The sequence below is a fragment of the Podarcis bocagei genome, assembly GCF_964188305.1.
Source record: "Podarcis bocagei genome assembly, chromosome: 1".
NCBI classification, from domain to species: Eukaryota; Metazoa; Chordata; class Lepidosauria; order Squamata; family Lacertidae; genus Podarcis; species Podarcis bocagei.
In genome coordinates this window covers 35,707,176-35,734,119 of record NC_138125.1, presented here as the reverse complement: position 1 = coordinate 35,734,119, position 26,944 = coordinate 35,707,176, and the positions used below count along the sequence as shown (strand labels likewise).

The following is a 26,944-nucleotide window of genomic DNA, read 5'->3' as shown; positions in this document are numbered from 1 at the left end:
AAAAACGCGCAAGACGAAAGAGTTTTCCGTTTTTTGAGTCGTTCTGCAAGACGAATTTCCCTATGGGCTTGCTTCGCAAGATGAAACGTCTTGCGAGTTCTTGCGAGTTTGTTTCCTTTTTCTTAAAGCCGCTAAGCCGTTAATAGCCGCTAAGCCGCTAATAGCCGTGCTTCGCAAGACGAAAAAACCGCAAGACGAAGAGACTCGCGGAACGGATTAATTTCGTCTTGCGAGGCACCACTGTACTTGGTTAGAAAAAACTAACAGAACTTGGGCTATGCTGCATACAAACAGGTCTTTAAATGTTCGTAGGGAACAATGATTTTTTTAAATAAAAGAGTTTTGTTTATAAAGTTACACTTGCATAGCTGTCAATGTTTCCCTTTTTTTAAGGGAAATTCCCTTATTCCGAATAGGATTCCTCGCAAGAAAAGGGAAAAGTTGACAGCTAAGCACTTGCTACTTTTATTCTTGTATGTGCCACTCACAAAACTTGGCAAGTCATAGGATTCTTACCAGCATGATAGGTTGAGTAAGAAAGAAAAACTAAAATAGTAAATTAAAAGAAAAGCTATGTTTCAAATGTTACTTCACTTTCCAAATTAACCCTGCAATATGAGGGTGGGGTAGGGAAAACTATTTATAATAATTATGAACAGTTGTGCAAGTTTGCCTGACTCCCTTAGGGGAGAAGTTCCGCGTAAAATAATAAACTAAAAATTTCCCAAGAAATGCTTATAATGCTGCAGAAGTTCTCACTTTGGGCTTGTTTACAGAACCAGTTTTGCATCCACATGAAGCTCTCCAGAAGAGCAAAGAAACTGGGCCAACAACACAGAACTGCCACATTTCCAAGGCAATTCCAGTGTCTGTAGCAACTAAATAAATTGTTGTTTCAGCTGAGGTAATTGCTCCTTAAAAAGCTGGCTATAGCCATTAAAAACACAGTTCATATGAAGCAATATTTATGCAAGCAGATATTCCCTGTACAAAATATTCCTTGGATCATTTTGTTATGACAAACCTGACCTTGTGAATGGTTTGGTAGACAAACATCCCATGCTCCTGAAGAAGTAGACTGTAGACTACAAAAGGCTATGTAATTAACTATTTAATAAGATAGTAAGAATGTCATCATGCTGCAGTTGGCATGGCTGCCAAGTGGCAGCCATGCCAACTGCAGCTTGTCAAGAGAACAGCAGGTGGGTGGCCCAGGCAGATGGGAAGGCAGGTGAGCAAGTGACTTGGGCAAGCCATAGAAGAACAGCCAGGACAGCTCCACAGCAATCATCCTGCTCTGCTGCCGCTACCCACCTCACACTGACAACACCATTTCAGCTTCTGCCGCGTTGGAAGCTGAAGAAGAGGGAAGTGGCAGTGGAGCAAGACAGTGGCTGTAGAGCTGCCCCTTTCTGCCTTGAATGTTTCTCTGTGGCTTGCCCAGGCTGCGGTTTGGATGAGGTGCAAGATGAGGGAAGGGGGCTGCACAGCTTGGAGAAGATTGGTTTGGCAAGGTTAAGGAGGAGTTGGGGGTTGGTGAGGGTTAGATTTATTTGGAAAGGTGCAAAGGGAGGGGGGATGATCAGATGTAAAGGGCAGAGAATGGGGTTGGCGAGCAAAATGAGCAGAGGTGGTAGTCCCTGATGCTACAGTAAATTTGTTAGAAGATTCTAGAATAGAGTTATATCACTGGCCTATCCAGCAGTTGTTCAGAGCAACCTAGAATAAAGCCTGCATTAAAAGAAAGGTGAAGAAAAGGTGGAATCTGAAATATAGCTAAAAGCCCTTGTCAAATGCAGTACATTTCATGCATTACATGGAGATGGATGCAGGTGGAAAAAATGTATGTTACAAAATTCTATTACAGGCTTACCAAAACTTTGCATTCTACCTTTAAATGTACCAATTATTTAGATCGTTAAGAAAGCTAGGATACCTCTGATGCTTCTGAGCACACAATCCTATGCTGAGTAAGGAGATGAATGGTCTCTCTAGGTGATGTACAGTAGAATATCACAGTTTTGGAAAAGACCTCACACACTTTTTCTGCCCAACATATACTAAAATATGAAGGGAATGTAGCAAACTAAAATGAGTTTTGTGACACTTTAAAGACCAATAGATTTACTGTGACACAAATTATGACTAAGCTACTCTGTGGTCTATTAATTGCTAGACAGTGTTTTGGAGAATATTTTGCATAGGGGGGTGTTCTTTCAGATTCCAAACCAGTTTAGGAAACAAAGTCTCTAAAACTTTCAATGGCACACACATTATTGAATCAGAAATTAAATCCTGCAAACATTCACATCCACATGTAAAAAAAAATCTTACTAGATGTAGTTATGCATGAATCCTAAATAAGAGTATGGCACAAATATCATTTCGGATGCAGCTATCATAAAATGCTAAAATGCATAGGCACATGTGGGAGCAGAAGCTGGTTAGTGTGAGCCTGAAGCATTCTTGCACTGCAGGGGGTTGGACTAGAATAATAGAATGTTAAGAGTTGGAAGGGACCCCAAGGGTCATGTAGTCCAACCCCCTGCAATACAGGAATCTCAGCTAAAGCATCCATGACACATGGCCATCCAACCTCTGTTTAAAGACATCTAAGAAAGGAGAGTCCACCACCTCTCATGGGAGTCTGTTCCACTGCTGAACAGCTCTTACTGTCAGAAAGTTTTTTTTATGTTTAGTCGGAATCTCTTTTCTTGCAACGGAAGCCATTGGTTTGAATCCTACCCTCAAGAGCAGGAGAAAACAAGCATGCACCCTCCTCCATGTGACAGCCCTTAAGATATTTGAAGATGGCTATCATATCTCCTCAGTTTCCTCTTTTCCAGGCCAAACATACCCAGCTCCTTCAAGTGCTCCTCATAGGCTGTTTCCAGGCCCTTGATCATCTTGGTTGCCGCCCTCTGCACAAGTTCCAGCTTGTCAATATCCTTAAATTGTGCTGCCCAGAATTGGACACAGTATTCCAAGTGTGGTCTGATTAAGGCAGAATAGAGTAAAACTATAACTTCCCTTGATCTGGACACTATACTTCTATGATCGCAGCCTAGAATAGCATTAGCTTTTTTTGCTGCTGCATCACACTGTTAACTCATGTTAAGCTTGTGGCCCACCAAAACCCCTAGATCATTTTCACATGTACTGCCAGGTGTCCCCCAGCCTATATTTGTGCATCTGATTCTTCCTGCCCAAGTGCAGAATGTTACATTTGTCTCAATTGAAATTCATTTCGTCAGCTTGAGCCCAGTTCTCCAATCTGTCAAGCTCATTTGAATTCTGAATCTGAAACCTCCTAGTTTGGTGTCATCTGCAAATCTGATGAGCATCGCCTCAATCCCTTCATCCAAATCTTTTATAAAGACGTTGAACAATGGGCCCAGGACAGAACCCTGTGGCACCCCACTTGTCACTTTTTTCCAGGATGACAAAGAACCATTAATGAGTACTCTTTGGGTTTGGTCAGTCAACCAGCTACAAATCCTCCTAACAGTTATCTTGTTCAACCCACATTTTACCAGCTTCCTCAAGAGAATATCATGAGGGACTTTATCAAAAGAACTACTGAAATCAAGATACACTATGTCCACAGGATTTCCCTGATCCACCAAGTTTGTAATTTCATCCAAAAAAGGAATGAGATTGGTCTGGCATTACATTTTTGAGAAACCCATGCTGGGTCTAAGTAATCACAGCATCCTTTTCCAAATGCTCACAGACCGACTGCTGAATTATCTAGATTCAGGTAGGTAGCTGTGTTGGTCTGACGCAGTCGACATAAATAAAAAAACTGTCCAGTAGCACCTTAGAGACCAACTAAGTTTGTTCTGGGTATAAGCTTTTGTGTGCATGCACACTTCTTCAGATACCTGAAAATGGGGACATTTGCCCAACTCCAGTCTGTAGGGACCTCACTTGTTCTTCAAGAATTCTCGAAGAAAAAACGCTCAGAAATTACATCCGCAAGCTCCTTTAGTACCCTTGGATGCAGCTCATCAGGCCCTGGGGATCTGAATTCATTTAAAGTAGCTATGTATTCCCTTACTACCTCTTTTCCAATCTTGGGCTGCAGCTCCCTCCCTTGCTTTCCTTTTGGGTGAAGACAGAGGCAAAGTTGAGCAGTTCCACCTTTTCTCTGTCACCCAACAGCATTTCTCTGTGTTCCCTATGCAGAGGACCTACCACTTACGGTACTTGTTCTTCCTCTTACTTTGGACATAGCTGAAGAAACCTTTATTATTATTTTTAACTTCTCTTGCAAGCCTGAGCTCATTCTGAGCTTTAGCCAGCCTGACTTTCCCCCTGCAACTGTTGACTACTTGTGTTTACTCCTCCTTTGTGATTTCCCCTTTCTTCCAGTTCTTATACATTCCCTTCTTAACAAATAAGTTACGGTTCTTCAAGGGACAGAAAGATCCTGATCATTTCTATTCAGTATGGTGGGATTTTATTTCATGTAGTCTTGTTTTAGATTTCTTTCCTCATGTCATCTACAGAAATATGGTTGCTAGCATTTTTTTTATTTAATATGTATAGGTTTTTATGTCCTACCCTTAGCTGGATATATTATTGATTTTTTTATTGTTTACTTTGCTAAATAACAATTTGAAAACTAATTTAAAATGTATACCAAGTTTAAAAGCAAATAAAGTGAAGGATAAAATTAATAAGAAAGTAAACAATGGTCTGGCAAGTTTTCTAAGATCAGTTTAAAAGTTTGGGGTTTTTTTACACACACTTTTGGGATTACAAATATTAAACCAACAGAAACATGAGACTCCCCAAACTGTATCTGACAGAAAACAGCAGCAGAATCAAGAATCACCCACCATAGCTGTCCCATGTCTTGCTAGTCAACTGCTATGGGACAGAATAGTTTCCTTCAGCTTAAGTGGTCCTGCTGTACTCATCAAAATTTCGGTTTCTATTGTTACATAGCTTGATATTTCTTTTTAATATTTACTTCTTCAATAAAAGTTTCTTTTGATCATTTCCTGCTAAAAAAAAATGCATGGGTCGACTATCTAAAACATTTTAAACCACTTATTATTGTTTATATATTTTCCTCAATGGACACATGACACTGGTTCTTTACTTTTGTTTGAAAGCCAGTTTGAATAGTCTCCAACTTTTGGGGTCTGTGGGTACACCAAATGTCCATTTCATGTAAGAAAAAACTGGTGATGCTCAGAACTTGCCCCGCCCCCAACATCAACACATACTCCAGACCAAGTACAATACAGACAAAAAAGCCCCAAATGAGGCTCTCCCCCAAACAAAAAATATGACTCAAGTATAAATATAAAAAATTGGGAATGGCATGGGGCATGGAAGTGCTCAAGGACACCAGGTTGCTTATAGTCACCATGTTATGGACTCCAGGGTGTTGGACTTAGGTTGGGCTAAGAGATGGTGAAAGTCCCAAGGTCAACCAAAGAGTTTAATGGCTGAGTAGAGAATTCAACCTGGGGCTCCCCTGCCTATTCACAAAATGAGCAAGGAAATGGATGAATCCTGGATACCACCGGGAGCTATTTGCGAGAAGATGGGGGGGGGGAATATAGAATAAACAATAATTTTCTAGTCAAAAAGTATTTGAAAAAAATAGCTTTAAGCTTCTTCTGCATTTCTCAACAAAAGCAAAGGCACACTGCCTACCAACCCAAGAGGTTCAAACTACACCCACCGGTTTAAAGTGTGTCGCTCTGCAAAGCTGACCAAAAAATAAAATAAAATCAACAGGGGAGCTGCAGCAACAGCAAAAGTGTTTGCAGCTAGACCAACGGGGTGGTTTATAATATCTCAACTGCCTGCCGTGGCAGTTTCAATCAGAACGCAAGGCGGATTCGATGTTAATAATGAATAAAATGATAACGCTATTATATTTTAAATCCGAGAGGAGAACTCCGTTAAGAGTCACCAGCGTCAGCTCAGGATGATGGTGCATCCAGACCACCCGTGACAGCGCGGAGTTTTCAGGGAACCGAAGCTGGGCAGAAGGAGCAGGAGAACCGGGTGGGGGCGGCGAAGCCTCCCGGGAGACGATGCCGCCGCCGCCGCCGCCGCCTCACCCCCCTCGCTTCCCCACCCACCGCCCCACACTCCGAAAGGGGCTGCGAGCCCCACACATCCGGAAGGAAACCTGTTCTACCGCCCCCCAGCCCCACACCACGCCAGGGAAGAAAGCCCCCTCCCGTCAGGGGCGTCCAGCACTTACGCCTCGGTCCTCCTCGGAAAGGAAATCTGGGCCGTCGTCCGAGCCTTCCTGCTCCGAAGAAGAAAAGGGCGGAGGCGGGCGGCGAAGGCGAGAGAGACCGAGGCATCACCCACCGCGGACGGAGAAAGAGAGAAAGGAAACCGGTTAGTCCCGCCGGCCTCCGACCCCGCCGCTCTCCCCCGGCCGCCCCTTCCCCCGGCCAGAAGACCTCACCACGGCGGCGGCGGGAGCTCCGCAGGAACCTACCATCATGGCTGCTCCCAGCCCTCAACTCCGTTCCCTCAGCAGCAAGCGCAGGCCTAGCCCGCCAGGCAGCCCAGACCGGAGGGGCGGGATTAAGGCGGGGACAGGCGGCGGCAGCGGCGAACAAGGGGGTTCCGCTGAGCTCGAGCTCGGCGTCGGCCGTGGGTGTCCGCGGCAGCGTCTTATTTCTGGGCGAGGGACGGGCGTGTGGAGAGCAACGCCCGCGCGGGAAGTGAGGCTTGGTAAGTGAGGAGGCAGCAAGCCATGCTTCGCGCAGTAAGCATCTTTAGGACAGGAACAATAAAAGGAAACATTTCTCCCTCAGGAATCTTAACGCCGTGTAGGGAGGGCATGGTTTGCCCCGCTCCCCGCACTTCAGGACCTTGGGTTTTGTGTCAGAAATGAACAGTGAAAAAGAAAGGGGGGGGGGACCGAATTGGACTCCATGGTCACTGTCATAGTTTGAGAGTCGCGTGCTCTGTAGGACTGTGGGCCGCAGGCGCCACTCCGGCAGCTTGCAGCTACTACGGATCGATCTGTGCAGAAAGAGCGCGTGGTGCAGGTCTTGCCCTGGACTGCGGGTGGGGAAGTGCAAGTTTAAATGCGCCCCCATCATGTGGGCAACGCTACCTAGAACACAGCATTTGACAGAGAAAGGCTTTAGTTTAGGCATCTCGGCACAGCTGCCCGGTGTTGCAACGTAAAAACAGACCCTGTGAGAGGTTCAGGTATTGTCTCTCAGGCAGTCGTCGTCCTGTGTCAAATGTGAATAATAATATCAGCCGATTCCCACGCTTACAGACTGTTTAAGGAGGGCAAAGACTTTGCAAATAAAGTACCATGGCTACAGTGCTGTGCACATTTTACTCTCAATGTCTCTTCGAATTCAGTGAGATATACAAATCTAAGATTGCAGCTGTAAGGATGCATCTCCATTATTGAAAATCTTTATGCCTAATACAGCAGATGTGTTAATTTAACTCTTACCTGGACTTCAGAAGTGTAGAGACTACAGCCAGGTCAGAACCACTCAAGTGATAAGGGCTGATATCAACCCACACTGCTTCTGTTATAAAATACGCATTGGTTATGCTACACCTTTGACCATTACAACAGTGTTTATATGGTCTTTTTAAAAGAAAAAGAGTGATGCTTTGTGCAGCAAACTGCATGCTTTGAGGTCTGTATGAAGAGGTGGGAAGCCAAGCAAAAAAAAAAAAAAAGGTCTAAGAAACAAGTGTTGCTTTACAGATTCTCTGCAAGGTCATTTGAAATCCAACATTGTACAAGCAAACCTGTTCATGTAGTGGACTTCCCCTCCTATCCCCTGCACTCCCCCAAATCTGCCTGGGGGCTGACCTTCTAAAGCAGATTTTGGAGGGTGCAGAGGGGAGGAGAGAGAGTCCCATTGTACAAGTGGAAATCTGTTCCACTGGTGTACAGACACAATAGAATTAAACCCAAAAGCACAGCTAGATTTTTGGCCCGATCTTGTGACACACAAAACTGGGTAGAGGAAACAATTATGAAGAAACCAACGCTACTCCTGGGAACAGACTGAGCCTCCTTACCTGCCTCACACTTTTAGGGCTGGTTTTCAAGACAGGCAGAAAAATTGGTTGAATACCTACATTCTTGCTTCTGAAATGAGGAGAGTCCTTCATTTGAAGAATCGATAGGCCATATATCATCTGAAGGGCAGATGGCCAGAGGAAGGAACAGACAAAAAAACCCACATCTAAATCAACTGACATCACCATTCTTGGCTCTGGCTCAATTGGTTCTTCCTTCAGTCTTCAAACAAGTTAATGCCCTTTAGAAACTCAAGTGTGTGCCTCCCCAAAGGATCTTCCTCAGCAATGTTAAATATGCATATTATGTGAAAGCTCTGAACATATAATCCATTTCCATTTACTCCAGTCATTCCTGCCATCGTGATAACAAACCTTTTGTGAGAGGGACTGAGTAAGTAAATCATTAATATGGCTTATTGAACGACTTTAGAAATGCCTTTTGTGTCCTCTGTGGTTAGCCTTCCAAAAACTTGTCTAACATAGAACACATTACAGATTGATAGCTGGGTTGAAATCTGTGGTTTTTGGATGTATACACAAATATGTGAATCCGATAAAGTCAGTTGTGTTTTAACACACATGTGATCCACACTCTGCCATAGTCCAGCTGCACATTGCTTACTTGCAATACACATTCGCATCAAAGGAGCCTGGCAGTAAAATGGTGCTGTTGTTGCACAATTGCTAGCCTCATAGATGCATGGCCCAGAAATGGGAGTGTCACTGGAGTGTCCTGCACCTCAACCTGATTGGAGTGGTTCAAGTACATACATTGCAGCCATTCCTGCTTTTTTCTCCTTCAAGTGACGCTGTAGGCACAGAAACAGCCTTGCAGGGACACATCTACCTTGCTCTTATTTAAAGCCTGCAGTCCTCTCTTTCAGCATTGTTCAGTCCTTCAAGTCCATGTTAGTGCCCTGAAGATAAACAGGATGTCAGGAGCTGCTAAAATCTGTGAGTGGCTACTCCATGTGGTGAACCACTAAACAGCAAGTAGCCTTTTCATTGACGAACCAGACTGCCTCCACCCAGGCTTGCCTTGGGATCTTTCAAGCCTCTTTTCCCAACAGAATCACAGAATTGTAGAGTTGAAAGGGACCCCAAGGATCACTACACCCCCTGCAATGCTAGAATCTTTTTTTTCCCCATGTGGTGCTCAAACCCACAACCCTGAGATTAAGAGCCTCATGCTCTTATCAACTGAGCTATCTTGAATACTACAGTCTTTCTGAGCTGTATTGTGGTTGTTGCCTTGCCTGTCTCCTAGTTACTAGTTCGCCTCAGACTGCTGCTCCACATCCTCTGTCCTTACACAGAAGCAGTATGAGCACTGCATTGCACGCAGCTGACCTAACGTTTGCAAATTTCAGATGTTCACAGTTCATAGGAGGCATGCTAATTAAGTTTGCTTTTTAAAACCAGCTTTTAATAAATAATTGGTGGATTTGGGTGTGTGGGGAAAATATTAAGTAAAATCTGAGAATGTAAACTGCAAATATTTTCTTCTTCTCAGAGCTGCACTCTTATACATATGGGCAGCTCTCAGCAACTCTGGACCACAGTTGACACAAGAGAACATGCCTAAACCTAAACCAAACAAGTATATTCACAGGTCAATTCCTTAATTAAGATGTTTAGTTGCATTCTTGTAAGCATTTACTTACCCAAAAGTAATTTTGACTGACACATTACCAGTGTGTTCTGGGTTACTTAGAGATGTTTTCCTCACACTCAGATTAATGGCTCACAGAGAAGTAACAGTAGTTTTTATATATATATAAAAAAACCAACCAGCAACACTCAAATACATAAAAACAGCTGGAGTGTAAAACATGGCCAAAAAATAATTCCTATTGGCTTAATTTTAGCCACCAGTATCCAACTAAGTAATGAAGAACATGTTCTGAGAGTTTAAACTTGGACAAAAACAATACTACAAGGGCAGGATTTCAGTGCTTGATAAAGCTTCTTGCCCCCATGATTTCATGATCGGTTTCTGCTAGTGAAAACTGTAGAATTTTGCAGAGAGCAAGAGCAAGAGAGAACACACAGCCCTGACTGTGTGTATTGTAGTAAGGCTTCTGGTTGCATCTACCAGCTACAGCCTAGACTTTCAGAACTTGCAATTCAGAGCTTGACTGTATAAACAATTTTATTTCCTTCCTTGCTGTCATAAACAGATGATTACAAAAGGGTTATCCAGAGAATAAAGCACTTAGCAAGTCTGCATATAATAGAATCATAGAACTTCAGAGCTGGAAGGGGCCCCAAGGGTAATCCAGTGTAACCTGCTGCAATGCAGGAATCACAACTAAAGAATCCCTGACAGATGGCCTTTCAATCTCTGTTTAAAAACCTCCAATAAAGGAGAGTCTACCACCTTCCAAGGCACCCTGTTCCATTGTCAAATAGCTCTTAGCATCTCTTACCACAAGTCTTCTGTTTAGTCATAATCTCCTTGTAATTTGAATCCATCAGTTTGGCTCAGCAGCAGAAAAAATAGTTTGCTGCATCTTCCATATGACAGCCCTTCAGATATTTGAGGATATCAAAGGTTGGTTTTGAAAAAGTGTTGTTTCTCTTGAATAGTATATTGTCTGGTTTCCCCTCAGGTTGCTATTATCTGTAGAAAGGGAACATAAACTTACCCCCACCCAACAAAATAACCCCTCAGTAAATGAAAACAGGAATAGTAGTTGATGGAAGAAATATTTGAGCTTACCTGTCTCTAGAAAAATTGTGAAGTGAGAGTTTTAAATGTGACAGATGCTAGAAACAAGCAAATAAAAATGAGAAGGGAAGCTAATTCTGTAGGTTTCCTTCAAAATAAAGTTGTGGCTCCTTTCCCTTAGCAGAAAGAATAATCTGTTTCTTATTCTGTTAAGAAGAGCACAGTGGCAATTGTGTCATGCCAGCCCAACCCACAACCTATCACACTGAGCACTTGGCAGTTGTATTGGCAACCCCTCCAGCATTGCTGAATCTTTCCCAAACAGTAAGCATAATAGATTGTAGCCAGGGTCATCATGACCTGGATTCTCAAGAGAGCTGTGTCTAACCAAATGCATAGGCAGGTTTTTATACAATACATTTTTATTAGGTATAGTGAAAAGGTGTTGCATCTGAAAGAACATAAACTTTTAACTAATATAGAAGGTTCACTCTGCAAATTCATAAAAAATAACCAAAGTGTACTTTATCCAGCTTCCGTAAGTGTAATGTGAATTAGGTACAAATATTAAGCTGCAAGCCTCTTCATTGTCAATAGATGGTGCTAAGGGTATAATTTTAACATTGCTACCAGTTCAGGCAAGATTTATGAATAGGCTCCAATTACAAAAAGAATTTCCCTTGTATGGGTGACATTACAAACCTTAAAGCCTTCCAGCAGTCCAGCTGCTAGAAACTAAGGAGACCTTACAATTTTAAGCATGTTTGGCTTTTAAGAGAAAAAAACTAATGTAAATCAAATGAGTACAGGAATCCAAGTGTCCTTTCTTTGAGTTTCTGTTGTATAGCATACTTAAAAATAAGCTGTGGTTGTATTCTAATGGTATAAATACAGCAGCTGTTCCCATTATGAAAGTATAGCTTTGTACAGATCTATTTTACAGGCACAAAAATGCTTTACATAGCTCTATCCCAGAGAGTGAAATGCTTGCTTCCTGGACAGGGTAAAGAGGTGCATCTTCAGCATTTGCCAATACCTATATAGTGAAGTTAACAGTTTCACCCATGTGGGGAGGGAGCTCCACAATTTAGGGACTGCCAGAAAGAATGCCCTCTCCCAGGCCACCACCATCCCAAGCTTCTTAGTTGTGGAACTACCAAGAGAGCCCCCTCTGCCAGTCTTAACACCCATTAAGGTCTGCAGGGAAGGGAGACAGTCTTTCAGATATTTGGGGCCAGAGTGGTTTAGGGCTTTAAACACTAATGTGAGCACCTTGAATTGGGACTGGAAGTGAAATGATAATCAGGGGTGCTGCTTTGAAACAGGTTTATATGTGAACTAAGTGGAACCCCAGCCAGTAATTGGGCTGTTGCATTTTAGACCAGCTGAAGTCTGAGTTATCTTCAAGGACAGAGCACATTGCAATAATCCAGTCTGGAAGTTGCCAGAACGTGGAGAACAGCAGCCAAGTCATTTCTGTCCAAAAGGGGTTGTGGCTGACATACAAGGTGTTAAATAAAGGCACGTTTAGCCACTGGGGCCACCTAAGCCTTCAGTGACTGTTAAATCCTGGAGAACCCCCAAGCTGTGGATCTGCTTCATCAAGGGGTGTGCAGCCCTATTCGGGACAGGCTGCCTCCCCACCTCCTGGAAGTGAGAACTTGGGACAGATGACATCCCTGCTTTTCAGGATTCAACCTCTAATTAATGGCCCACATCACTGCTTCCCATATCAACCACCTCTCCCAGCCTTGTTGATGTGGTTCAAAGGAAAGCAGAGCAATACTTTTGGCACCAACTGGGTTGCAGGAGTTTCCAGAAGGTGTACAAGATGCCATCCAACTGTCTTAGGGACTCTGCTCTGGAGTTGTGTAGGAATTACTCCTTAGCCTTTTCTTCTCTTGAAAATGTCCCACAAAGCAGCTGTATCTGCTGATGCCTGTCTTGCATGCAGAAAGTCCTTAACTCACCAAGGTTTAAAACTCATTGGCTACCCTCACCTGGTTTAGACTCCAAACCCACTGAAATTAATGGACAGGACTGTCAAGTCCATAAATTTCAATGGGCCTATTCAGCATAAAACTTAGTTGGATAGAACGTTCTGTAATAACATCAGCAGCCATTTAAACTTACTCCAGTACATGGTACTATGGGTTCTCAAGATTTTGTAAATAAAAAGCTAAGTAAATTTAAAAAAAAAACTAATGCCAATTCATGTTGCTAAAATTTTCTATACTGTGTGCTACGTACACAGATGCGTGCGAAAATATTAACATGAATAGGTTGTACCTACAGGGAGCTGGCAGTCATCTCTTTTCCTTCCACTTTCTAAGCACATATGTCTAAAACATTTACTCTGCTATTGCCTATTACTCCCAAGCGACACCATTTTCTCCAACATATATTTGCAGAGCCATTAAAAACATATTTCATAAATCAACAGCAGTTGGTGCATCTGTGTGTTTGCTAGTACTCTTATAGACTCATGCAATCAGTGAGACAGCTGGATTCTAAATGGAACAGGGCTATGGTGGGTTGTTTTTTTAAGTAGACTACTGTAGAGAAGAGAGAATACAGTTTTGTTGTTTCCAACATTTGCTTTAAAAATTGGCTGACTTTAAATAGGAAGCAGGGCTTTGTAATCTTGCAGCAGTGATGTGAGTCAAAAGACATGGCCATATGCTATGTGCTACCAGGAAGCATTTATTTTCTTCCTCTCTGGGGCCTATTAACAGTTCCATTTTGCAGGGGTATAAATATTACTAGTATTATTTGACAATCAACAGGGCAAATGAAATTGAACCATTATGGAAGAAACTTTATTTGAATACAGCAATGCTCCTTGCACCTTATTTTTCTAGCATTTATTAATGACACAGGGAAAATATTAGCATGTTCATACTCACCGGTTATTCAAAGATCAATCGAAATAGGGGAGAAGCCAGTCAGATACAGAGACAAAAACTAACAACGTAATCCTAGTGGTAGAATAAAACCTGATCTTGGGACTTGCCTGGTTATGCTTCACTTTCCCCCATTCTATCCACAATTCTTGCTTCTACTGTAAAGTTGTTCATGAATTTCACATCTACACATTTTACCTTTAAAACCCACAATGGCATTGCCCCACCCTTCTTTCTGCCCGTGTTGCAAGATACATCCTAGCATGGAATCTGTTGCACCAAAAACCTTTTACCATCCATCTTTCAAGCTTCTGAGATTTTCCACAAACATTTTGTCCATACCCTCAACCAAAAGTCAGCTCACAGGGAGGGCCGGCCCAAGACATTTTGGTACCTGAGGCAAATCTAAGTAGTGCTCTCCTTTCCTGCAAGGGAAGAAGGGATGAGTGGAGAACTACATCAGAAACAAGGGCAGATTAAGTTCTGCATTGGGATCTGCTGCCCCTGTGGATCCTGCCACCTGAGACGGTTGTCTCACCTTGCCATATGTGTGGGCCAGCTCTCCTCACAGGCATTCCTTATACTTACCTTTTTCATTTTCTTGCTTTCCTCCCTTCTCTATAAATTTTCCACCATCAAAATGAAACTCTAACCACCTTGGGTTAGTGATTTGTATTTTTGTTTATGTTCCATTACAAGGCACCATGTAATAAGAATGAATATTGACATTTCACTAAGCTTGGGGCTATTAAATCTGTCAGGTCCACAATTCAATATATCACAGCAGTAATTTATACTCCTTTCACTATCGTACACATCTTACTTATAAAAAATTCAATGTTACAAAGTGTATTAACTATTTACCCTACAATCAAGGTAGACTTATCCCATTCTTAACACGTATGTAGAATAGCTACATTGTATATAATCACAAAATACTGTACTATTGAACCTAAACATTTCAGGTATCTGAGATTTGATTAGCTGGCCAAAATAGGGATTCATCCTTTACTATGTCTCTATAAAAACTTAAATCTTCTATAAACTGGAAATTGAGCAGTTTATTATTTTGATCAGGTTATCAGATTATTCAAAACTTTGCTTTAGTAACTAAACATGGAAATCCTTCACCTAAGGAAGACTGTCAGAGATTAAATTAGGACAGGTTTGTCAGATAAACAAATAGCATCTGATGTCAACTTAGTAGCTATTCAAGGTTATTACTAAAGTCGCTCTTAGTTTCTATACTAGACTGTACCTAGTTTTGTTTTCTCCTTTTAGAATCAGCCCATACAAAGCATGTTCATGTTCTAAAAATTTAAGCTAAATTTGCTCAATTTTCAAAGATCAAAAAGGACTTTCAAAACAAAAATGCAGGATCTACAGATTTTTAGCACTGTCATGAAAACTTTTATTTTAACATTTCTTTGTCAATAAAGTAACTGAAGCCAACACCCAACGTCCCATCTATGATGGGAGAGACATGCAAGATGCTGTTTTGAAGCTTTCCTTCAACCTTTTTAAGTCACAATGAGGCCTTCGTCATTTTGCATGATAGAAAACAACAGCTGACAGCCCATTTGGAACACATGCCAGCTGTCTCTCATTTGTTTTATTGTCCAAGCAGTAAGAGGTTTGTAGCAGCATTTCCAAAAGCAAGTGATAGTTTACTGGATTTGATCAGATCTCAGTCAGTACTCTCAGCTGTAAACATGCTTTTTGGACCAAAGTTGTTATGCAGAATTCTGTCCTTTGTCAATATAAATAAGCTTTCATTTTACATAAATCCATGTAGACTTATGAATGAATACAAAACTGGGCTCAGTTTTAAAGTAAACATACTCTCCTCTTCAATATTCAGTTCTAAAGCCTCAGACATCTGTTCAACACAATTTGCAAGCACCAAATGACATTACTAGCAGAGGATTACATGAACTGAAAAATAGTGCTTTACACAGATGAGCATTGCTCAGGTACACATTATTATTATTATTATTATTATTATTATTATTATTAAGTTTAACATTCATTTCCAAGCATTTGGGTTTTCTCAATTCTAGAAGGGAAACAGTGCATTCTAGGTAACAAAATGGAGCAGTTTTTATACCAGCCAGGTTTTTACGAGGCATAATATTTAAGAGATGTGGGATAATGAAGACACTTTCCAATCAAACGTTTTAATCTGTAAAAAAGAATTTTAGCTTTCCTTTTTTGCAAGGAAAGTTAACATCTAACAACTCAGCATGTCAGTCAGAATTCTACAATAGAATTCAGTACACTAAAAGAGATGCATTTCACTTCCAATAAGTCAGAAACAGCTGAAAGCTTGAAATAGTAACATTCTACAGAGCCACTGACAAATTACATTGTTTTATAAACCTATTCACTGTTGTCTATTTCTCCTCCAGACTTAAGTAAAAAAGAAGTTTACATCAGTTTAAACTTATTTCTATTCTCTGCTACCTTCTTTTAAGAAACTGCTAACCATTTTCAATTTCTATCCTTTGATGAAAGCATTCCTCCTAGTGGTATGTACACTGCAACAGCAATTGGCTCCCTAACAGAGTTCCTTTATGCATACCAGTAGAATCATGTCCAGTTTTGCCATTTGTGGAGAACTGATGACAAGATACAAAAGCATGTGTTTGCCATAAATAGCTCTGGCCAACGGAGGACTGCTCGCACAGAGCAGATCAAATTCTCTATAAGGAGAGCAGTGCTTGGCTCTTAGCCAAATCATGTTCCTGATGCAAGACTTAGTAACTGCAAAAGCTTTCCAGTCCTATTAGCACAAAAATTAACTGGCAAGAGTTGCCTTGTGACTGAACAAAAGATGGTACTTGCAATACTTAACATGTAAAACTATGAAGGATATTCTGTAATAGTGCATTACACGCCTCATTGTTTCCCTTTTAAGTTTCAGATATAAGCTAGTTGTAGACTGATGCCCCAGTTGTTCCCCAAATGATGGCAATTTATTAGATTGCAGAAGAAAGTCCCTTATTCAAATTATTCCTACTGTGGGATCATGAATAAATATAAAAAGATTCATTACTGAAGTTGAGAGCAACTGTTCAGTATCTAGGAGAGGTACTGCTGAAACAAAACTCTGCAAAATGTTAAAATACACTTCATTCTGTAGTTCCCAATGAAAACAAGGCAACATTCTGTAATAAGCCACAAGTTTTATTGCAACGTGGCCAATATATTTGATCTCAAAAACAATGTTCCATTTAAGGCTCTTTTTATACAGAAATTGCCATTATGATTGATGTTTTACAAAACATCATTAGTGTTGCAAGACTTGCATGGTAAACAGATAGTTCCTACTCCTGTTCAGTAGTGTACATTCAACAGAAAAACAAAAAGGCATCGTTAACAGCTACTTCAGTTATAAAGATATGCATGTAACAGGAATGAAAACTGGGGTACTACAACAGTTTGATGACAATTACAGAAACTTAATTGGCATTCCTTGGGAAAGGGAAATAAAACATATTACAAAAAGTGCTTTAATTTAAATGCATAGTGTTGAGTGCTGCCATGTCACAAAAAAGGCTTGTCAAGGCAGGTGAGGTGTATGAATGCACAAGAGCCTCATGGAACTGCGATCAAGTGCAACTGTAAAGTAATACTGAATAGAGTCTACCATTTGACCGTTGGACAATACTTTAAAGGCAATCAATTAGCTTAAACCTTTTGTTGCTTGGCTAGACTATCCACATCAACTATCACATTCACTGTACATATTTGCAAGGAATGCCCACATCAGTTTTGGCTAAGAGTATGATGTGAGGCATTCCTTGGATTCTACATAAACTATCAGGTTTAAAAACAGTCTAATGGTGACCACTTATAGACTGTATAATGACGTCTCCTTCAGGTATTTGGGATCTGGGAAGGTGGGGCAAAAGGAACTAATGCTATTCCAATTGAATGAGCTGCAAAAATGGAAGCTCCAGATGGCACTTGTCTGTCCTTTTATAAGGGTTTTCCTTCAAGTGAAACTACCACATTGCCTCCTAGTTTCTCTCCCAGTGTTGATCGATCTTTAATATCATCCAACCCATTTACTTGCCACTCGTGTTTAATACCTGAAAAAGACAAATAAACAGAGATATATTTGTTCAGTATTTTCATAGCAACAAGTGCCTTACTGCTCAAGTATCAAAATACCTGCCTACTTCAATAGCAGCTTAAACATGGTAGTTATCCAAAAGGAATTGGTACTCACTCTGAGGAAGTAGCTAAATACAAAGTGGCCATGTGGAATATTTTCTGCTCATACCTGTGAATTTCTTTTTAATGGCATCTTTTGAGCTTGCGTAGATCATCTTGCTTTTTAAAGGCGCACTCTCTGGAGCCCTACAGACGGGGAGTAAAGACTTGTTATTTAACCCATTGAATTTTGGAAACAAAATTCTATTTAAATAATAATCCTTTGATTTACACACCAGAATAGAAATACCAGGTCTTCTTTTTTAGATTCCTTTGTTTCATATGTTGCATCATACAAAGCATATCGACAATCATTCAGAGGTAACAGCTTCACAAAAGATGTATAAGGGTCCTCCACTGTATCACCTATGTCACCAACTAGTATCTGCTTTGCTTCTTCTACAATTATTTGTCTTTTGTCATCACTTAAACAGAAGAGAACTGCTTTCTTTCGTTTTTTAATCTCTTCTGGCGTTGAAGATTTTCGTACTTTCATGTCATTGAAAACCTTGATAACTTCATCATTCACTGTTACTCCAGAAGCCTACAAAACAAAGCAAAACAGCATCCACTATAATAAACACCATCTATTAGAAACATACAATTTGGTCCAAAGCCAGCCATCATTACCTTAATACAACACAACAAAACACAATTATCTAGTTTTAGGTTAAGATAGCAATTTTGACTCATTTAAGAGCACATTTAGCCAAGAGTAACTCTCACTGAATTCATTGGGGCTTACTAATGAGTAAACATGCTTAAGCAAACACTACATGGGATTTTGCACAGAAATAATCAAATGCATTTGCAGTAGTTCATATCAAGCTCTGTCATTATTCTAGTTTTGTTCAGTGACGTAAGCCTCTAAGAGAAGAAATGCCTTTTGTATCGTGTCAGGTTTAATATTATGTATTTAAAATTCCTAGATTTTATTTAATACCCTATAAATATTCTAGTGAAGTTACTACATGATGAAAGAATCAAGGACAGAATGTACAATTCCTCCCAAGAGTATTGAGGCTTATAGAAGCTGAGCCTACAAAAATGTGACTCTCTCATTCTGACTGGACAGAGGTGTTCTGTAAGGGCACACTGGAAACCCATAACCTTTTTTTTTTGTTTGTTTCTGCTTTTCATCCTATAGTGTTGCTGTAGGTTAATAGGCCTGCAGTTAATGAGTGCTAATTCTGTTTTAAAGGCCTAGGCAACTGTTCCCGCCTATATTTGAGGGCATTTAAATGTTATCATGGGGTAAACCCAGAGAATAGCAGCTCCCATGACACTGCTGTAACATGGGAAAGGAACCAAAAGGTTTTTCTTTTAAACACTTAAAAATAACTAACTATACTTGTTTTCAGATAAACAACCCCCTTAAAAGAGCAAAGATTTTAAAGCTTTTTACAGCATATTAGTTTAGGAGAAACTGCAAATATATAGCAGAACAGTGACAGATGAAGGCAGAAAATATTTAATCATTTCTGACTTGTTATTTAAAACATAAAGTAGGAATCTTCATCTTAAAAAAAATGTTTCTTACAACTAGTTCTCAAACACTATTTCTTGTCCAAAACACTCCATTTAGTTTAGTTGTATATCTCAAAAATTTAGAGAGAAAAGAAAGAAAAATTAAAACTGATAATGGACCAGCATGTTTTATACCATATTGTTCACTTCTATGGAAAGATGAGACAATACAGCTCCTTTACCATTTTTTCTTTTCTCACGCCCCCCCCCCCTGCCCCAGTCAGTTTTTGAGCCATCTAGTGCCAATGTAATGACTATTGCCCAAATACAGCCAGAACATTCCTGCCCTTCTGCTGGATTCTCAGCAATGTAGTTCTAGGGCAGAGCTCCTAATGGTACACTGCAACAAGAACACAAGGAGAGATAGATACCCCCATGTGTTACACAAACAAACACTGAATTTCTACCATAAACCAGACACCATCCAAACACAATGAATGGTAAGTGCCACTCACCTTCCAGCTTTCCCAGTTAAGAGCACCCTGCCCACAAATTATGATTAAAGCACTCCAACAAAGGAAGCAGCCATCTCTCGGCTTGGTGCTTCCTTCCCCACCCCCCTTGACACATTCAGACACAATGGAGAGGGGCAAACCCAACTATGCGTCATTCCACCCACCCCCACTGGCATCACAATCCCAACTAAGAAGCAGAAAGCCTATATTCTTACAACGCACTACGAGAAAGGGGGAATTCCACTCTAAGGCACTTAAGCCCAAAATGAAAAGGAGACCATCCTCGCTGTGTCATATGTATACTCTTGGAAACGATTAGCCCCCACAAAGAGGCAGAGAATGAAGGAGGCGGCAAAACCTGCTCTTTCACTCCCGTTTCAGAGCCAAGCAAAAGGAACCAAGGCTTTCTCCGTGGTCTGGGCTCCCGCATACGTTTACCCTTCCATAAATAGAGATACAAGAGATTTGCTACCACTAGCTTCTCCCAAATGACAAGCGGGGCATAACACGTATCATTCCCCAACGATGAAATATACGGAGCTTACCATAACACAGAAAAAAGAGCCCTTTCAAAAGAAAGGGGGAGCCAAGCCCCATTACACGCGCCCACGACACACTTGTCCCTATGGCTCCACGGAAGGGAACGAAAGGATGTGTGAAGCTAAGTTGTCCCGTTACTTGGTCCTCACTCTTCAAAGCAACAACCCGAGAAGAGGGACATATGTATACCCTGCCATCTTACAAAGAGCCGCTGCCCCCCGCTACACCTAGGAAGGAACCAGACGCGCAGCCGCCCCTTATTTTGCTTCCTCGCCCGTGGAGCTGTGCGTGGGCTTGCAGACTTGTGAAAAGAATAAAGCACAGCGAGAAAAAGCAGCCGTCCAAGCGTGCGAGACTCGTATGCGTGGAAAACCCCTCCGTCACTCACAAGGCGAAGAACTTGCGGGCGCTTCTCCCCGGGAAGCGGGCCGCCCGCCGGCCACGAGTTGGGGCGGCGGTGGAGCGGGGGGGGGGAGAGGGTCGGTCCCCCTTCCCCGGGCTAAAATTAGACTAAAATGGCCGCCAAAGGCCGCGGGCCCCGCTGAGCCCCTCTCACCCTCGCGGGGGGCCTAGTCCCACACCCTGCCGGGCACCAGCCGGCCGGGCCACGCTGAGGCGAGTCAAGCTGCCCCGCCCTTACCATGGTGCCGGGTCCCTGTGGCGGCGGTGATGGCGGAGGCTGCTCCTACTGCTTGCTGCCTATGGAGCGGAGGGGTCTGGTTGACGCTGCTCGCAGCACAGCTCGGAAAGCGCAGGCTGGGCTGAGGCGAGGAGACAGGCGGGGGGCTGGAGGGGAAAGCGGGGGGAGGAAAGGCCGGTCACATGGGCGCCGCCTTCTGTCACCACGTGCTGCAGGCCCGGCCCAGCCCTGCAGAGCACAAAATGGGGAGGGGACGGAGGGCCGCCCACCTCCCTCCTCCTCGTGAACGACGCCCCCACTCCTCTTTCGACGAGGAAACTTCCCTAACGGGAAGGAAGGACGGAGGGGGATTTCCTGAGGAGAATTAGGCACCCCTCCCCGCGCCATCCTCCGGCTTTGTTCTGCCACAGGGCGACTCCTAGGGTTGCGCCCCGCCCCGCTGGGCCGCCCTACAACTCCCTCGCCCGCTTCCATGCTGACCCGAAGGCGAGCGCCGTCGCGCAGCCGCCACCTGCCGCAGTCTCGCCCACATCCCCTCCGCAGCCCACGGAGCGGAGGCGAGCTGAGGGCGGCCGCGCGGCGACGGCGCTTTCCAGCCGCCTCAGCTGCTCGCTCGCCTCCCTCTCTCGGTGCTGCTTCGTTTCGGCTGTTTCTCCCTCCTCCGCTGCGCGGCCAAGCCGCAGACTGAGGGGGAGCCGCGGAGGTGGCCGCGAAGCTGCTGCTGCAGCCGCCGGCGCTCCCCGGGAGGGAGCGGCCCACCGGGGCACCGCCTGGAAGCAGCGGGCGCTCTTGCAGCTGCCTCCAGCCTGGCCTCCTCGCTCAACGGGCCGCTGAGGGAGCCGTGAGGAAGGATGACCAGCTGCTTCCCTCTCCGCGCTCTCGACGGAGCGAGGGGGCCGGGGAGCAAGCGCAGGCGGCAGCTCTTCGCAGACAGGCAACTGTCGACTATTCTTTCTACTTCATTGCAATGATATCCCGTCGTTTTCTGCCGGGAGCTCAAGGTGACGTACCTGGTTCTTCCCCCTCCTGTATTAATCCCCACTGCAACCCTGTGAGGTAGGTTGGGCTGAGAGGCAGTGACCGCCGGCTCAAGGTCACCCAGTAAGTTTCATGGCCGAGTGAGGATTTGAACCCTGCTCCCATGGGCGTAGCCCGGATTTATGTTGGGGGGGCAGGCTTTATGTTGCGGGGGCAGAACCTCAGGTAAGTATTTTTATTGATTTAGGTGGGGCAGTTGCCCCCCTTGGCTACACCTATGCCTGCTTTCCATCTTAGTTCGATATTCTAACCACTGTACCACACTGTACTGCACCGGCTCTTCTGAGTGCTTCTGTGGACAGCCAGCACTTGGGTTTGGGCCACCTTGTGACTTAAAGAGAAGGGGCAACAGAGTTGCTGAAGGAGTGAAGGCACCTGCGTCAGATGGAGCACCAAATAACAGAGGCATGCCTTTCATTTTTAGCTTAGATCGCTCTCTTGACCAAAGGGACTAACAGGAAAAAAACATCAACTCGGCTAAGGCAAATTATCAGAATGAAGGTAGGCACACAACAAGATGTAGCATATATCAAAACAGAAAATAAAGCAGATTTAAATTCATTTCAAAGCAGTCTGAAATACAATCTAATAAATCTGCAAGTTTATTCAGTAATTAATTTAAGCAGGTGCATGCTGGCCACCAACCGCAGTTTTAGTGTGGCTTAGGTTTTAAGGGACACGGGTGGTGCTGTGGGTTAAACCACAGAGGCTAGGGCTTGCTGTTCAGAAGGTCAGCGGTTCGAATCCCCGCGACAGGGTGAGCTCCCATTTCTCAGTCCCTGCTCCTGCCAACCTAGCAGTTCGAAAGCACAAAGTGCAAGTAGATAAATAGGTACCGCTCCAGCGGGAAGGTAAATGGCATTTTTGTGCGCTTCTCTGGTTTGCCAGAAGCAGCTTAGTCATGCTGGACACATGACCCGGAAGCTGAACGCCGGCTCCCTCGGCCAATAAAGCAAGATGAGTGCCGCAACCCCAGAGTCGTCCGCGACTGGACCTAATGGTCAGGGGTCCCTTTACCCTTTTAGGTTTCTTTTAAATGGTAGCATTTACTGAGGAGGCCCAATCAAGCAGCTTAGTAGACTTCGTAATGTCTAGCTGATGTTGAGTCCTGCGTAACTGCAAGATGTTCACCACAATGTATGTTGAAAGGATTGCAACCCCCATCATTCCTGACCAGTGGCTAATGGGGACTGTGGCTGAAGAAGGTTGGAGTAGAGCATGCAAGCTTCATTCAGGTATATGGAAAAATCTTCCCAAAAATCTGGCTTGGCAAAATAGCACTAATTAAAATGAAAGTGGTAACCAAAATTGGCATACCTTTTTGAAGTACTACCAGTTTATATACCACAATATAAATTTACAAAGTGGTAGATAATGATAAAAGGCAGAGAGAAAAAACAAAGGGGGGATGGATGCACATAGCAGCAGGAGACCCCATAATACTTTACTTCTGGTATTTAGTGCCTTCCAAGTTAGGCAATTGTTGGCATTATTACATGGAAATAAAGCTAATTTGTGGGTCAATATGGAATTGGAGGACAGGGAGATGTTACAAGGGCCTTACATTTGGGGGAAAGAAAAGTACTTTTTTGTATTTTACTCAAGAATCAAGAGTCAAATGATACACATGTACTGCACACAGCAATATGTACCATAGGCTTACTTTTTTTTGTTCTGTGTTTGTTCATGGGCAAAAATTATCAAGAAAGAAAATTATAAAAAGTAATTGGGTGGCTCTCTATTATAATGGCTTTATAAAAGTATAAGTATAAAGTTATGCCAATGCTTGACCTGTAAAAAAATGCAATTCCCATGGGTGCTTTACAGACAGGGGTGAGATTCTCTTGTGGTCCATTTAAATTTACGCAGCACACCTCACATTAATAGGTAAGGTAAATGAAACGAACATTCTTACAAGCACATTGTTGCTCATGGCCAAGACTTCAGCCAGTTTTCAGGAGTACTTATCCTGCTCAGCTCTCCATCTGTCTGCAAGTTAGATGCCTTCCAAACAGTGATAGATAACCTGTGGCCCTCCAGATGTTGTTGGACTCAGAATCTTGAGTTGGAAGGGACCCCAAGGGTCATACTCCAATCCCCTGCAATGCAGGAATCTCAGCTAAAGCATCCACGACACATGACCATCCAACCTCTGCTTAAAAACTCCCTCTTGTGGAAGTCTGTTCCACTGCCAAACAGATCCTACTGTCAAAAGTCTCTCTTGCACCTTGAAGCCGTTGCCTCAAGTCTTACCTTCAAGAACAGGAGAAAACAAGCATGCCCCCCTTCCATGTGACAGCCATTAAGATATCTGAAGATGGCTATTATATCTCCTCTCAGTCTCTTTTCCAGGCTAAACATACCCAGCTCCTTCAAGCGTTCTTCATAAGGCTTACTTTCCAGACCCTTGATCATCTTGGTTGCCGCCCTCTGCACAAGTTCCAGCTTGTCAATATCCTTAAATTGTGCTGCTCAGAATTGGACACAGTATTCCAAGTGTGGTCTAAGGCAGAATAGAGTGGTACTATTACTTCCCTTGATCTGGACACTGTACTTCTATTGATGCAGCCTAAAATAGCATTACTCCCTGGAAAAGACCCTGATGTTGGGAAAGGAGGGCACAAGGAGAAGGGGACGACAGAGGACAAGATGGTTGAATAGTGTTCTTGAAGCTACCAGCATGAGTTTGACTAAACTGTGGGAGGCAGTGGAAGACAGAAGTGCCTGGCGTGCTCTGGTCCATGGGGTCACGAAGAGTCGGACACGACTAAACAACAACAAAATAGCATTAGCTTTTTTTTGCTGCTGCATCACACTGACTCATGTTAAGCTTGTGGTCCACCAAGACCCCTAAATCCTTTTCACATGTGCTGCTAGTAAGCCAGGCAGTGCTCTTTTTTCTTTTTTTAAAAAAAGGTTTAGGGGTACTCTCATTTTGACTCAAGAAAATCACCATTTTATAGTTCAAATTGGGAAAAATACAGTAAATGGACAAAAGTACAGATTCACAAAATGTTTAGCGGTATGCGTACCTGTCAGGGGTTTAGGAGCAGAGGCAAGGCCAAGGGAGGAAACAGAGAGCGAAGGGGAGGAGGCAGAAGAAAAGATGAGTGATGACGACGACCCGAGATCTCCTAGTCTTTCCAGTGAATCAGAGGATTCACAGAAAGGAGCACCAGTGGCCAGGGCAAGGGGGGAGTCTAGGGGGGCACCCCAGGAAGATAGAGCCAGAGGGGACTCAGGGGAGAGCAGTTGGAAATCGGGACCAGCGTCACCGCCAGGGAGCAGGGAAGAAGGAGGGAGCCAGGGGGCAAGCGCTGGCAGCTCACCACAGGAGGGAGGGCATGAGTCAGGAGTGGCCACACCTCCATCGGGGAGTGAAGAAACGGTTAAGAGGAAAGTGGAAGGCTGGGCGCGCGCGCCAAGTTCAAATGCAGAGGAAGGCGGCGCAGTAAGCAGCCCGGAAAGGGAACCAGGTCCTAAAGCCCGGCGCAAGGAGGCAGGAGGGTCCGGGTCAGCGTCAGAAGAATCCAGGAAGGAAGAAACCCCGGGGGGTAGAGGGACCCAGAGGAGGACAGTCAGGCGGAAAAGGTGGAGCAGGGCTAGGATATTAAGTTGGTGCACAAGGGGCGGAGACTCAGACGGAGCTTCGCCGATCTAGCCATTAGACGTAGAGTTGCAAGTAGCAGCTTGAGAATGGAAACTGTAACTCAATAAAGACTTTTACTTAATGACCGCTGGCTAGCGTGATCCTCTGTGAGCTAGGATCTTGAAGCAGCTCTGACAGTAAGCTCCGTCATACTTTAAAAGTGGGCATCTACAGCCTCGAGGAGAGGAGAGAAGCAGGTGCCTACTAGCTAGCTCACAAACGGCAGACAACATGACGGCTGAGCAGCAGATAGAGGAACTCAGAAAAGCAGTGTCACAACTGACTGCCGAGGCTCTCGCATCCAGGAAGAGAGAGGAGGAGGCAGCTGCCGCCTGCAGGGATCTCCAGGTCAGGTTAGACGTGCTGACAAAGCAGACACCCCGGCAGGAGGGAATTGGGTTGGCGAGACGAACCGGCGGGCTGGTCTCTCACTTCGATGGGAACCTGCAACAGTATCCCAACTTTAGAGCAGACGTACTGTGCGCACTGCAACTGCTGCATAAAGACTTTAGAGATGAGCAAGAGAGAGTGGGATTCATCATGTCTCATTTGCATGGGGATGCTAAAGCATGGCTACGCAATTTATGGAGAGATAAGGATCCGGCGCTCCAGAATGCAGATGCCTTTATTAAAGCGATGGATGGGTGTTTTTTATCAAGCATTGACGTGGATCTTGCCCGGAAGGAGGTGCATGGGCTAAGACAAGGGAGGGCCAGCGTCAGGCAGTACCATGCCCGCTTTTTCGCCTTGGTCAGTGCCCTGGAGTGGGACAGAGATTCGGCCCCTGTAAGAGACCTCTTTTGGGAGGGGTTGCACAGCTCGATTAAAGATGAGATCGCGAGGGGGGAGAGACCCCGAACCACCCAGGAGGTCGTTCAGAGGGCACTGGCAGTGGGGGTGAGGCTGGAAGAACGCCCGTGGAGCAGGGACGAAGGGCGTGGAGGGCGCGAACCAGCCAGGGGCCCCTCCTTCCTTCCCAGAGAAGCAGCGCGGGCGCAATCCACGCCTCCGCCAGGAGGAGGAGCCGAACCTATGGAGGTTGGAGGTGCAAGGGCTCAGTCAGCAACCAGAGCCCTAGCACCGGCAGCTGTGAAAGCGAAGCCTCCTAGAGGGAACAGGAAGTGTTACGTCTGTGGGGAGCCAGGGCATATGGCGAAAGAGTGTCCCCAGAGGCTCCACAAGCTCACTGCAGCCTCGGCAATGGTGACTGCAGCAACGCAGCAAGGAGGAACACAGCAGGGAAACGAAGCAGTC

The 26,944-nt window shown here is 44.0% G+C and overlaps 2 protein-coding genes and 2 long non-coding RNA genes across 6 annotated transcripts in view; 2 read left to right on the top strand and 2 right to left on the bottom strand.

Moving 5' to 3' along the window:
* Positions 1-6,614, bottom strand: part of SNX6 (sorting nexin 6) — a 28,806-nt gene extending 22,192 nt beyond the window's left edge. The window contains exons 1-2 of one of the 2 annotated variants that reach the window (XM_081209568.1): positions 6,479-6,614; positions 6,233-6,280 (exon numbers count right to left, since the gene is read on the bottom strand). In XM_081209568.1, coding sequence (XP_081065694.1) covers positions 6,233-6,280; positions 6,479-6,484 — 54 coding nt within the window. In that variant the 5' untranslated portion in view covers positions 6,485-6,614. Of the gene's footprint in view, positions 1-6,232; positions 6,281-6,445 lie in introns of both variants that reach the window. The other variant, XM_081209567.1, reaches the window with a different exon arrangement.
* On the top strand, positions 2,618-24,944 carry LOC308596431. The gene is made up of 2 exons (XR_014012529.1): positions 2,618-2,989; positions 24,539-24,944. It is a non-coding gene; the product is annotated as an uncharacterized lncRNA (long non-coding RNA).
* On the top strand, positions 6,580-16,048 carry LOC308596151. The gene is made up of 2 exons (XR_014012370.1): positions 6,580-6,717; positions 8,064-16,048. It is a non-coding gene; the product is annotated as an uncharacterized lncRNA (long non-coding RNA).
* Positions 16,789-21,387, bottom strand: CFL2 (cofilin 2). 2 transcript variants are annotated; one of them, XM_081210602.1, is made up of 4 exons: positions 21,004-21,387; positions 18,078-18,385; positions 17,912-17,988; positions 16,789-17,717 (listed from the first exon to the last, which is right to left on the bottom strand). In XM_081210602.1, exons 1-4 carry the CDS (start codon positions 21,004-21,006, stop codon positions 17,605-17,607), a joined length of 501 nt encoding a protein of 166 aa, XP_081066728.1. In that variant the 5' UTR covers positions 21,007-21,387; the 3' UTR covers positions 16,789-17,604. The 2 variants fall into 2 exon arrangements, with proteins under 2 accessions (XP_081066728.1, XP_081066729.1); XM_081210603.1 differs by lacking the exon at positions 21,004-21,387 and adding an exon at positions 20,752-20,892.
* Positions 24,945-26,944: the final 2,000 nt, after the last annotated feature.

Excerpts from the sequence above, each read along its gene's own strand:
- CFL2 (XM_081210602.1), bottom strand. Across the intron at positions 17,989-18,077 it reads GACCTGGTATTTCTATTCTG|GGCTCCAGAGAGTGCGCCTT; the intron begins GTGTGTAAATCA and ends CCCCGTCTGTAG. Across the intron at positions 17,718-17,911 it reads CATTAAAAAGAAATTCACAG|GTATTAAACACGAGTGGCAA; the intron begins GTATGAGCAGAA and ends TGTCTTTTTCAG.